The following is a 13864-nucleotide window of genomic DNA, read 5'->3' as shown; positions in this document are numbered from 1 at the left end:
GTTTGGGAAAAAGGTGGAGGATAAAGGACCTTCAAAACAGCGCATCATTTTCTTGTGTATTCATCATTTATCTAGTGAAAAGGATAATAGTAGATAGAGTCAGTTGATTCCAACTGATTGGGAAATTTCCACTTAGGAAGAGGGATCAGCTGTCCTTGTAGCAGATCTTCGAAGCAAACTAAAAACCTGTGCTAAAGAGTCCACCTTTAAAAGCCCTGTTTATGAATGTAAGACCGTGTCATCAGAAACATTTTCAGACTTACTAATTAAACCAGCGTGTTTAAGTAAATGTATTTTATTTTATGACCCACATGGCCAGGGAGTTCTAGACTTCGAACTTGTAGGACACAAACGTACCCCCAATCTCAAGTAGCTAATAAGCTTGGTCCTCAACATTAGAAGAGTCGAAATCTCTTGGTACCGTGGAAAAACCCGTGCTGCGCATCACAGACCTTGTCAGGATCAGAGCATCCCAAAGGATAATTGGGATGAAGTCTTCATTGTGGTTTTGAGGGGAAATAGTGGTGGGTAGGGCAGAATTTGTTTGGTTTTCTTTTTCACGTAGTCACACTGGAGCTAATGAAGTGTCATTAAGTGAATGAATGAAGTGGCTTTTCTGTCCTTTAGTTTCCTTCCCATGAGTTGAGTTCATGGCTGGAACTGAGGGTCCCGGGCTCACCTTCTTATGCTTTGCATCTCAGCAAAGGTTATTCACTTAGTTCTTGGGGATTCTTCCTCCCACTTAGATCCTCATTACTTCTGCCTTCCCTTTGCTGGGTCTTCCCACAGATTCTCTTGCCTTTTCCTATACTGCACCTGTCACTCCATCGTGTGTAATTGTCCTAATACCAGAGACCGCTCTGCCCAAGCTGCTTGCCCTCTTCTCCACATTCCCTCCGCCCCAGGCGCACACGGGTTGCTTCTCTGTACCAGTCCTGAGCCCCTTTAAGGGGCTTAAATATTTTTTGCCAAAATGGGATTTTCATTATTTCAGAACTTTTCCCCCCAATGGCATTATTGAAGTAGAATTGATATGCAAAACAAAACAAACAAAATGACCCTGCACGTATTTAACACAACTAAGCAAGTTGTTTAACAACAACTAAGCAAGTGTGAACACACACATATACACAAACACACTAGGGTGTATATATATGTGTGTGTACACACACACACCTGTCATGTCCTCACCACAAGCTATGTATTACACTCATCTGTCATCTCCTAGTTTTCTAGGGTCCCCTTGTTTTGTTGTGTTGTGTTATGATAGAAACATTCGACATGACATCAGCCCTCTTCAATTTTTAAGTGCATAATACTGTGTTGTTCTGTACAGGCACTATATCCCACAGAAGAATCTATCTATCACTTCGCACTTTTATTAACTCCTCCTTCCCTAATCTCTATTCCCTTGTAAGCACCATTCCATCCTTGTACATAGCTGTGGAAACGTAACATCGTGCAGTCACTATTGAAAATGGTATGTGAGTTTTAAAAAGAAGTAAATGCAAGTTATCCTATGATTCAAGCATCCCGCTTGTGGACACGTGTGTGTGCACACAAAGAAGAACCAAGTTTGGGATCTTGGAGATCCATTTGCACTCCTATGCCACTACCCAGAGAGAAGTTTCTGAAACCTTTGGACTATTTGTTACTTTTCAGCAAATAACTCCAGTCATCGTTTTGAGAGTCTTACCAAAACATTCTTCCCAAATCAACCTGTGGGGAAAGGTGGATTTTCATATAAATTCATAGTAACTAATAATAATCACAGTGACCATCCAAGTCTTAGATATCCTTATTCACATATGAAACTCATTTTCCAATAAAGGCACACATGGGAGACTCAAGATATGAAATGCTTAGTGCTAGACATTTTGAAGCCAGCAGGGCTAAGTCTGGTAGTCCTCTGGGTGGGGGTGGGGGGTCCAGGGGTGGGCGGGGCTTAGGCCACTGCTCTCTGCTCCTTTTGTGCAAACACAGAGGATGCAGTCTGTTCCCTGGAGCCTAAAGCAAAGCTACCACAAAAGCAAACAACCCACTGGTGGATTCCTAGTTAATGTACCAGTTTCAGAAAGAATCCTCCAGTAACATGTGAGTCTAAGTAGAAAAAAGCAAGCTTTCTTAAAGCATCGTTTAGTAAGAAGTGCCTTACAGCTGATTCTTTTCCCATTCAAGATCCAGTTTTGAATATAATGAAACCATAGCTTCCTGTAGTTAGGATATGTAAAATAGTATTTTTAAAAGTGATTTAAACTTGACTTGAAGAAGAATCTGTACTTTTCAATAAATGCCCCATATGTTTCTGAGCTGGCTGGATCTTATGATTATTGATGCAAGCTATGTTTGTATTTATCTGAAGCTCTTTACCTTTCTTCTTTCCTTCCTTCCTTCCTTCCTTCCTTCTTCCTTCCTTCCTTCTTTCTTCCTTCCTTCCTTCCTTCCTTCCTTCCTTCCTTCCTTCGTTCCTTCCTTCCTTCCTTCCTTCCTTCCTTCCTTCCCTTCCTTCCTTCCTTCCTTCCTTCCTGTTTTCATCCTTTCTTTTTGTGTCAGTACAGGGGCTTGAACTCCAGGGCTAGGCCCTGTCACTTAGCTTTTATACTCAAGGCCAGCACTCTACCACGTGACCCACAGCTCCACTTCTGGCTTTTTGGTGGTTAATTGGAAGTAAGAGTCTAATGGGCTTTTCTGCCTGGGCTGGCTTCAATTCTGAAGTCCTCAGCTTTCAGTCTTCTGAGTCACTAGGACTTCAGACATGAGCCACCAGTGCCTGCTTTCTGTATCTTTTATACCTAGATTATTTTTCAGGCAAACGGCAGCCACGAGGCATGATTGGGGCAAATAAATAGTCATCCTGAAAGTTGTTTCCACTTCTTAGGTGAGCATTTCCCATGTCCTCCATTTAGTCTAACCTATCTCCAAAGGCAAAAGCCGCTGTCTGTACTGCATTGCCTCTCAAATAGTCTCGTGTGATTTTCTAAATCAGACTAGGTTCTGTGAAGTGTCCTTGTCATCAGTGCATACAGCTGAAACTTCATTGTATTAACCTTGGGACCCTTAATCTCCTCCCACTGAGCAATGGGATCCGTCGTGGTTAACGTATTTTTTTGTTTGTTGCTTGAATGCTAATTATTCCTCTTAACTTTTTACTTTGAAAAATTTCAGGTCTAAGAGAACGTTCGAGAAGAGTTTAATGAACGGCTCTGTGTCCTTCACCCAGGGTCACCCACTATTTGCAGCCATTGCTGTGCTCTCGAGGTACTTTGGGCGGTTTCGCAACAGCTGATGGAGGCGGGCAACCGCGAGGTCAGAGACCCACTGTGATTGAGTCAATCCGAGTCAGCTGAATTTAGCAAATGTTTTCCAGAATAATCTGTTGCAATCAGCCCATACCACCTTCAGCAATGAGCTGGTTTACAGGGGATCAGTACTTAACAGCAGCCTTTCCCAGCTCAGACCTGGCCGGCTCTCTTAAGTCTACCTGCTCTGTGCCTTTGAACAGTGGCCTTTACAATGTGGAAACAGGATACATAATGCACGACTCTTATTCAGTAATTAATCTGAATATCTTCCCAGCTGTGGATTCCTTATTATCTTACTTGTGTCCATGATGCTTAAGGCCTCTCCTTCACTTAACCTCAGTCAATCATGTGTTTTTCTCTGTAAATGAGATTTATTAAGCACTTGCAATTCAATTAAATAGTGAACTAATGAATGCACAAACAAATTAATGAATACAGAAATACAAGCTATATCAGAAATGGTTTCAAGCCAGGCACTGGTGGCTTATGCTCATAATCCTAATCAGGAGGCTGAGACCTGAAGATTAAAGTTCAAAGCCAGCTCAGGCAGACAAATCTGAGAGACTCTTATCTCCAATTAACCACCAAAATGCTGGAAGTGGAGCTGTGGCTCAAGTGATAGAGCACCAGCCTTGAGCAAAAAGATAAGGGACAGCCCCAAAGCCCTGAGTTGAAGCCCCAATACAGGTATGTGCACATACATAAACACACACACACACATACACACACACACACACACACACACACACACGGAAATAATTTCAATGTGAAGTTCATTGCCCCAAGAAATTTGTATCATTGGCTACCAAAATCTAAATGTTGCTAATCTTAAGCTGTTTCAGCAAATGGTACGTGTTGCATTGTTTTGCTTGACTATAATAAAGAATTATGTTACGTGTGTACATCCTCTATGTACTTTATGTTGGTATGGTATCAAATTCCTGTTTGAATTCAGAGCCTTCTCTCCCTTGGCTTGCTTGTATCTGGTGTTCTACCACTTGAACAAAACCTTCAGCCCTTCTTTTTGCTTGTTATTTTGGATACAGATTCTTACAGACTTCTCTGCCAGTGCACAGCCTTCTGAGTAGCTAGAATTACAAGTGTGAGCCACCGGCACCCAGCTTGTTTTTGTTTCTTAAGGTACAAGAGTGAGACTTGACAGGAGAAGAGAAACCATGTATTTTGGGAGGCCCACATGCTGTGTAAGGCAGACATTTTACATGCCCTAGAAGGGCAGTTAGCAGGTAGAGCTGGAAGTTTACCCATTTGAATATCATGAGATAATGAGAGTAAAGTTGAGGGCCTTAGTTCATTAATAAATTGAAAAATAGTGAATTTTAACTTCTGCATTTTTTCCCTTTTGATCTATATTTGCTTCCTCAATATCTGGATTCCATGGAAACAGCTAGGTTTTTTGGTAGGTGTTTCTAGGCCAGATTTTTTTTTTTGTCAGTCATGGAGCTTGAACTCAGGGCACCATCCCTGAGCCTCTTTGAGCTCAAGGCTAGTGCTCTAGTAGTAGTGCAGCTACAGTGTCACTTTTGCAATTGTTGTTGCTGTTGTTGTTGTTTGTGGGGCTTGACCTCTGCACCTGGGAACTGTCCCTCAGCTCTCTTGCCCAAGGCTAGCCCTCTATCACTTTGAACCACTATGTGAATTCTGGTTTTCTGGCTCATTGGAGATAAAAGTCTCATGGACTTTCCTGCCTGGGCTGGCTTTGAACAGCAATCTTTAGATCTCAGCCTCCTAAGATTACAAGCGTGACCTACCAGCATCCAGCTAAGGATTATTTTTACTTTGGTGTTTGAGATTCTTTAAGGAACATTCTAAACTTGGATTTTTTTTTTAAAGACCTGCACCGGGGAGTCATTTCATTGTCGCATTGTATAGTAAAGAATGAGTAGGAGTTCATATACATGGGGGAAAGCAGAGCTTGAACCTTGGGAGCAATTGCATTGCTATAGCATAGCATAGCATGGCATGATGGTTACATTGATGGTTGTTTGAGTTTCATATTGGGGATAGTACAAAACATTGCTTTAGTGGGTTTAAGTATCCATTTTTAGCAAAACACAAGGACTCCATAGTTAAAGACCTATCAGCATTTGTTTCCATCCACTGCTCCTATTTTTTTTTAAAGAGTCTGTAACTTCAGGTCTTATGTTCTAGTAACATTTGGGCTGTCCTCAGATTATTTTCTTATTTGTCTCAAAGGTTTACAGATCTCCATGAGGAAGCCAATAGACACTGGTGTTCCTTAAGTGACTCATTTCCAGTTCTCATCACCATCACAGCTGGTTGCTGACCCCCCTCAAGTTCTAGCCCCCCTGCCCACCCATCCTCCCCTCCCTCTTCTCTTCACTCATTCTTTTCTTCCTTCCTTTCTCCCCACCTCCTTCTCTGCCTCCCTCCTTTCTTTTTTCCTTCTTTCTTCCTTGAGAGAAAGGATGTGATTACATAAGGATAGAAGCTATACAGTTAGGGTGATGTACCAGATTGCTTGGGATAGTTCAACACCTACGTGAGAACCAATGGCAAGTAGTTCTTACTAGAAAAGAACAAAAAAATAAAGGTTAGAGGCAGGAGCCAAGGCCACCACAATGAAAGATGCACCTTAAATCAAATAAAATATTGACTGGTGTTAAACTAAATATGTTGAATGAAACTGGTGTGGATCACATTTAGTGAAATGCTTTCAAAACGAATGAATTACTTATAATAATATGTCATGTATCAATAGAACATAATGTATAAAAGATAGATAAAAATCACAGCAATACTAGGGAGGTTGTTTAATCAGTTTCTAAATTGAATTTGGGGAGTAATAATAAAGATTCTAAACGCATCCATTTACCCCTGTGCTTTTGAAAGAAATTGCCTAGACCTAACCAAAAAAATATTAAATTCGCACTATGTGCTCTGCTGAAAGGCTTAATAGATTTCTGTGTCTATAAGGACAATGTTTTTTTCCTGCCTTCTTCAATGTTCTTGCTAGAAAAAAAAAAAAGATGACTACATCACTTGTTAGTTCCTCTACCAGTTTGTTCAGTTTGGTGAGTTTAAATTAAAATCTTGGGTTAGAACTCTCCAAATCAAATGGATGAAATAACTTCATTTTGCCAGGGGCCTTTGGCTTTGGGTAGCGTACGAATAAAGGTATTTTCAGGGTAAAGAGAAGAGTGCCCATCTGGCTCCCTGCTCAGGATGTAATGGTTTATCCTTAGAGAAAATTTAAAACTCCATAGATCTATTCAAAGGCTAAAAAAAAAAAAGTATAATTTTTATTTTTCAAAGTCCTACTATGTCTCAGTTACATGTAACTACAGTACAGAGAAGAATAAAATAGCACCTGGGAAACTGTTAACAGGTTATAAAGATTCTTGACTTTTGTTTTGTTTTTTTCCTGGGCCAGACAAACTACAAACCAGTGTTCTCCCTGGCTCCTGCAGACTCCTGGGTGCCCAGGGGCCTGATCTTCATGCTGACAGCCCTCAGGGAATAATCTGCTCCTCTAAAGGGGACCCAGACCACCCCGTTCTCGATCTCATAGGGGCTGTTATTCCGGGGGTCGTAGGCCCCCCCAGGGTAGTAGATGCCGTTCAGATTGGCTGCCTGGCAGTTGTTGTACCACCAGCCCCCGCCATAGACCTCGGCACAACTCTCCTCCCAGTGGTCCGCGTCCCTGTCGAAGGTACTGAACCGCATGCCCCGGTGGGAGGTGAACTCGGCCCCTTCCTCCGCAGAGCCCTCCACCAGAGCATCGCCCGCCGTGCCCCGGTAGGAGGAGACCTGCAGGGCGTAGCCCTCGGCCTCGGAGCCCACTCGGAAGCGGTACTCGGCGTACGCCCGGTTCCCAGCCCAGTCCTCCAAGTCCACCCTGAGCACCGAGCCCCCCAGCGTGAGGAGGTGGAGGTCGTCGTTGCCTAGCCAGAACTCGCCTCGCCCCTGCTCATCCAGGCTGCCGAAACCTCTCTTGTAGTCTTGCCAGGTCCGGTTAAAATTCAGTGAGCCATCCATTCTCTGCTGGATCAAAAGCCATCCTCCCAAACCGGTCTCTTGATCGCAATAAACAGAAATGATCTTACTGGATCCGGGTGGCTTGATACGGAAAAGGCCACTGCGGGCCCCTGAAGGATGCGTTTGGAGGGCCTCAGCACAGTCTAAAAAGAAAATCGAGCTGGTTGGAAGGAGTTACTCTCATTCCGCTGTACCAAAGAATGGGCAGGGCCCAGATGGAAGGAGGAAACGCTTCTTTCCTTCCTTCTTTCCTTCCTCCCTTCCTTCCTTCCACCCAGAGGAGAGGGATGGGCTGTCCTATCCATGTTTCCAGAGTGACACGTGTTTATACCCACAAGGTGCAAGGGTGTCCTCAGCCAGAACTGGAACCGCATGGGCATTTACTGTCAGCCACCCGAGGCCATGGGGACACAGCGCATACTGTCAGCTTGGGGTGGTTTGGTTTTGTTTGCTTTTTCACCTGACCTGCATGCTCACTGAGTACAGGCCAGGCACGTCGAGGGGGGTCGGGTGACAGTCGCACCCACCGGCACGGATTTTGGGGTAGGATGGTGAACGGGTTTGCTTTACACACACTGCACACCGAGTTGCAAAGGCTGCGTTCGTTCGTTCAACGTGCATTTATTTATTGAGCGGGAAGAAGGGGCTGCGCGGCCGGGCTTTTGGGGGTACAGAGGTGACAGGGGGTGGGGGGGGGACGAGGCCATGTCCCTGCACCCCCCCACACGGAACACCAGCCCCCCCTCCCCCAGACGCGCAATTGCAATCAAGCCTAGCGGGGGGGTGGAGGGGGGGCGCGGGCTGTCTGTCCTTGGCACAGCGGTTGGCTCAGTCTAGGGGTTCGGGGCAGGGTGGTGGGTACCTCGGGAAGGGCGAGCCTTGGTCCGGCTCCTCTTGCTGGACCGCGCTTCCACCGCGGCCGCCTCGTCTGCCATCTTGTAGTTCTTGGTCCCCGCGGTGGCGGTGGCGGTGGCGGTGGCCAGCTTCCTGCGCGTCGTCGTGGCCCCGGCCGCCGGGAGCTCGGGGTCCTCCAGGTCGGCGAAGATGCCCGAGTCGGAGCCGAAGAAGGCGGACAGGTCCGGGTGCCGGCGGGCCAGCTCGTCCAGGCTGCCGCGGCTGCCGAAGCCGCCGCCGCCGCCGTCCGCGCCGTCCCCGCAGTCGGAGCCGTCCTCCGACGTCACCACCTCCCGGGTCACCTCCCGGCGGCCGTCCGGCCCGATCACCGTCTTGGTGACCGTCTTGGAGCACGAGCGGCGGGTGCTGCTGCTGCTGCTGCTGCTGCTGGTGCTGGTGGTGCCCGAACCCGCGGACGCCAGCTTCTCCCCGCCCAGCACGAACTCCCGGTCCCCCTTGGCGGCCGCCAGCTTGCCCGTGTGGAACTCCTTCCTCATCGACGGGCTTCCCGACACCTCCTCGAAGTTGCCCCAGTCCGGGCTGGAGGGGCTGCTCGCCACCCCGGAGCCGGCGGGGCCGTCGGGCCGGAAGATGCCGGCGCCGCTCGGGTTCCAGCTGCCGAGGTGACTGGAGCCCGCGTCGCCGGCGGCCCCGGGGGGCGTCCGGCTCCCATCGCCTCCGGGCCCGGCGCTCCCGGGGCTCCAGTGTCCCGCCCCGCCGGGGCGAGGGTGCCCGGGGGTGTCGGTCACCGGCCCTGCATCGCCCCGGGCGTGGCCCTCCTTCCCGGGCCCCTCGAGCTCCATCCGCATCTGCTGCATCTCCGTCAGCGCCCGCCACTCCGGAGGCGCCGCCTGCAGCTGGCTCTTGAAGTTCCCGGGCACCAGGTCCGGCATGGGCCGCATTTTGATGAGGGGGAAGTACTGGCTCTCCCTCGGGGGGAGCAGGTCCTTGGCGATCACCTGCTCCAGCTGCCTCTGCTGCTCCTCGTAGTCCCTCAGGTCCAGCTCTCGGGCTAGGGCCCTGCTGCACGACCCTTTGCAAGATCGGATCTTGATGTCCACTTCCACCTGGGGAAAGACACAGAGGAGAAAAGGAAGAGATGAACGGACCACCCACAGCTTCCCAGCACCTGGCGCTTCAGGCACTGCTTGGATGTTGCTTTTTCTTCCTCTGGTTTGCATGGCGTCAGGCCTGTACCCTGTATGATTTTCGTCGGGCAGCCTCCTTTCTGGAGGAGGTGCTGGGTAGCAAGGTTAACCAGGTCATACAGGGAGCTAGGAGACTTAGGAAATCCCCACCAAGAGGCTCTCTGGGAGCCAGAGGCCAAGGCCTAAGGCATGGTGTCCTGAGCAGACCAGACTGGAAAGGTTCTTTTGAAATCTACTACTTATGCACCTGTGGGAATTTACTTAATATCTCTGGAAATTGCTCTTCATCTGTAGAGTAGGAGAACTAATTCCTACTTTCAAGGAAGGGTGGATATGGCCCTGGTCACTGTATCTAGCAGACACTGGATGCAGGAGTGACTTCTGCCTTCCTGTCTCCTACCATTCAAAGGCAAGGAGATGAGATCCACACACTTACCTCCAGGCGCTTCATATCGATCAGCTGAGCCCTGACATTGTTCTGCAGAAGCTGAATGTGCTGTGCTTTCTCTACGACTTTGCGCTTCAAGACCTCAATTCTGCTTCTCAGATCTTCTGACACTTGGTTATATGTATTATCATTGTCTGAAAAATAAGAAGATGGGCATTGAAGGAACTGTTGAGTGATTTATTATAGCCAGAAGGAAGGAAGGAAGGAAGGAAGGAAGGAAGGAAGGAAGGAAGGAAGAAAGGAAGGAAGGGAGGGAGGAAGGGAGGGCGGGAGGGAGGGAGGGAGGGGAAGGAAGGGGAAGAGAGGGAGAGAAGGAGGATGGAAAGAGAAAGGGAGGAAAGAAAGGGAAAGGGAACCAAAGGAAGGAAAGGCAAAAGAAAATTTACTTAGAAATATTCTCACAGTTTCTACATTTTATTTCCGTTCTATTTGTTCTCTGGACATTTAGTCTATGAGTTTCAGCCTTATTAGACATTGGATTTTTGAACAATGCCATTCCTGGGCAATAGTTACAATGTAGTTAAACTCTTTATTAGTAATCCAAATAGATACAAGAAAATTCTTTGGAGTGGGGAGGGAAATGGGGAGAGGGGATGAGAGAGGAGAAGTTGAATGGGAAATGTATGCACTGCCTTACACATGGCACTGTAACCCCTCTGAACATCACTTTAACAATAAAGAAATGGGAAAAAATATTTGGAATTAATTCCAAATATGTAATTAAATTACATAGTTTGATCATCTTCCAATTATCCTAACCTTATGCAGTGGACCTGAGTGCATTATTAGATTTTCTTTGAAATGACAACACAGTAGCTTTGAGCAGACCTGTTGGTTTAGAATTGTCACTGTTGTTTTTGAACATCAAGGGACTAAATTTAAAATACTTACTATTGGCTTTGGCAAAGTCCCCTCTTAAAAGCTCCATTATATTTCTGGTCAATGAATTGGAATCCTTGTTGTTCTTTTGAAAGTCCAACAGTGCATTTTGTAGCTTATTTATTCTGCTGGTAAAATCTTGATTGACCTCGTCAATCAGCCCTTTCATCCTGCAGCCAGAAGGACATTTTTGGCCCTGAAAATGAAGAGGAGCAATTACACCATGGGTCTCTAGCTTGGATCCAGAGGGATTATGCAGCTTCCCATGCGCCTCCTCTTGTCGCCCTTTCCCATTTCTTCCAACCATCTATTGGCTTTCAAGCTGCTAAGAGGATTTGTAAGAAGCCATAGAGAAATTCTCAGGAGTCACTAAGCCATGAAATAGATCCCATGGAATCTTGAGGTCCCAGTACCCAGATTCCTAGTACTTCCCCACACACATAGTACCAGCTACAGCCATAGGGAAGGGCTCCAAGCTGCGTATGCCCGCTGCTTACCCAGTCATCATCAGAGCAGAAGGGCCAGTCTGCCTCTTTGCAGGCAGACTGCTGTCTCTCCATAAGTCTTGGGCCACGGACGCCTGCTCCTTCTGCTAAAAATTCACCTTCACCAGTGTCTGCAGTCTTGAGAGGTATTCATTTACATGCGTGAAAAGGATCAAGAACACAACATTAGCCCGGAGAGAGCAAGTCACCATCATGACTTCTTCCGATCCCAAGAAAGAAAAGGCATGGTCACAGAATGAACTTTCACTCTTGTTTTTAAACAACAAGGTGCTAAATATGACATGCTTACTATTGGCTTTGGCCAGTGGTAAGTATTGCTACAGCTGCAGACCCCACAAGCTTCAAGCTTCTCACCTTCAAACAAAAACCCTAATACCAGTACATTTTAGTGAATATCTTGAGAATTAAAGGTGATAAAGTGTACAAATTTAACATGAGTTTGGCATCAAGTCAGCATGTGGTAAGTGTTGGGAGTTTCAAACAATCCACGATAAAGAGAAAAATTCTTTGAATCTTAGTTAAATCTCCCCTTCTTTTCATTAACAGCTGCAAATAGGAAGATACTTGAAAACTTCAACTTCTTTCTCTGATAATTGCTGTTTCAGTAGAGTAAGCTATGAGGTCTTAACTTACTGCCCTTTCCCTTCAGGTTTCTACTACAGGTTTCTACAGTCTTTGAGACAGACCCACAAGTTGGACATCATTTATCGAGAACATGAAAGCCACCCCAATTAAGACTTGGAAATGCTTTTTAGTTTTCTCCTTTAGCTAACAATTTCTTTTTACTTGAAATGAAAATAGGAGCTGGAAGTAAATAGTAATCAGTGACTGAAAATGTGTTTTGAACACTTGAGAATTACAAATACCAAGTGAAAGTTTTTCTATTGTAAGACAGCTAAAAATAGGACAAAAGAAATCTTCAACAGACTTTATAGTCTAGTGAATAGAAATTGTTTTTAGATTTTCATTATTTTACTCTATACCACTAACTTACAAGGATTGTGCTATGACATGAGTTTTACTCTTATTTATAATTGGTTGGGATGTAATTTCACTGCCATTTTTCTTTTCTTTCTTTCTTTTTTTTGCCAGTCCTGGGCCTTGGACTCAGGGCCTGAGCACTGTCCCTGGCTTCTTTTTGCTCAAGGTTAGCACTCTGCCATTGAGCCACAGCACCACTTTTGGCCGTTTTCTATATATGTGGTGCTGAGGAATCGAACCCAGGGCTTCATGTATAGCAGGCAAGCACTCTTGCCACTAGGCCATATTCCTAGCCCTCACTGCCATTTTTCTAAATAACTACAGTAACAATAATTCAAGAGACCACAACAACTCAATTACAGCAATAAGTACTGTCCTTTCGTTTAAGAAATAAGTTATAAAATTCAATTTGTCTCTAATAAATAGTAAATTCAGTTGTATTTCAGAATAAAATAGAACAACAATACAGACATCCAAAACCTAAATATGCTAATGGGAGAAAGCAGAGAAATAATTCATACTTATGCATTATTCAAAACCTTACTTCAAGTGATTTTTAGTTTTATTTTCTACAACATGTTGCTTTGTATTTGCCTTGTTTTTGTAAGATTGGTGTTTCAAACATTTCATTTTCTTTTCTTTCATATAAATCTCTACAGCTAAATTGTAGAAATTATTACAATATTTAATAGTTATCTTCAAAGGACACAAACACTTCCAAAAAGCATATGGCCTTATCAACTAATATGTTCTAGGTTTGCTGTATGGTTCCAAGATAACATATTGCCTGTTATTTTTTTTCTTTTTTTGTCTGAAAACACAGAAAGAACCTTCTTAGCAAAACTATCCACAATGTTCTATTTATTATAGACATAGAACAAGAAGTTAAGAATTAGAAAAAAAGTCTTCTTATAAAATGTTTTGTTCTATTAATTTACATAATACCTCCAAGACTTTGTAGAGACAAAGACAGAAATGATGAGCAACACTAGGGGTGTGCCTCAAGTAGAAGAGCACTCACCTACCAGGGGAAGACCCTAAGTTCAGATCCCAGGACCTCCAAAACAAAAATACTCACATATCAAAAATATGATTAACAAGACTGAGAAAGTAGCTCAGTGGAAGAGTGCTTATCTAGCACGCACAGGGCCCTGGGTTCAGTGCCTAGCATATTAAAATAAATAAATAAATAAACAACCAATGTTGTAATATTGATAGATGTCAATGTTGCCCTAGTGAGTCCCCTCAGTGTCTCCCTTTGGGGTCCATGTTTTCCTGAATCCATGTCAACCCCATCTAGGAATCCATCTCCATGGCCTGGAGCCCAGGAGGCCACAGGTGTGTCAGAATATAGAACTGGTAGAGCGAGAACTTTGGGAGAAACACCAGAGAGAAGGCAAGGAGAGAGAAGAGGAACGGTTCCATACCCAGACGGTGCTGACCACGCTCAGCACCACGCAGGCAATCCTCATGGAAAACATCTTTCTTGCATCTGGGGCTGGCTCATGAGGAAGAGGAAGAGCTGCCTTCACTCCTCGCCCTCACCCCATTTAAATCAGCAGGACTTCAGGGTTGGTTAATCATCACCTTTGTCCTGTTCAGACAGCCAAAGCTCACTCTCCATCCTTTGCTCCAGCCTCATGTGAGGTATTCCAGAAATTCTTGCTCAACTCCCTCCAGCTTGCTTGC

At 45.4% G+C, this 13864-nt stretch overlaps 1 protein-coding gene across 1 annotated transcript; it reads right to left on the bottom strand.

Moving 5' to 3' along the window:
* Positions 1-6719: 6719 nt before the first annotated feature.
* Positions 6720-13656, bottom strand: Fga (fibrinogen alpha chain). Its single transcript, XM_048333547.1, has 7 exons — positions 13603-13656; positions 11186-11311; positions 10701-10884; positions 9798-9943; positions 8631-9280; positions 8182-8597; positions 6720-7462 (listed from the first exon to the last, which is right to left on the bottom strand). Exons 1-7 carry the CDS (start codon positions 13654-13656, stop codon positions 6720-6722), a joined length of 2319 nt encoding a protein of 772 aa, XP_048189504.1.
* Between the last annotated feature and the right edge of the window lie 208 nt (positions 13657-13864).

Source organism: Perognathus longimembris, chromosome 24 (assembly GCF_023159225.1).
Source record: "Perognathus longimembris pacificus isolate PPM17 chromosome 24, ASM2315922v1, whole genome shotgun sequence".
Classification (NCBI taxonomy): domain Eukaryota; kingdom Metazoa; phylum Chordata; class Mammalia; order Rodentia; family Heteromyidae; genus Perognathus; species Perognathus longimembris.
This window is presented reverse-complemented; position numbering and strand designations above follow the sequence as displayed.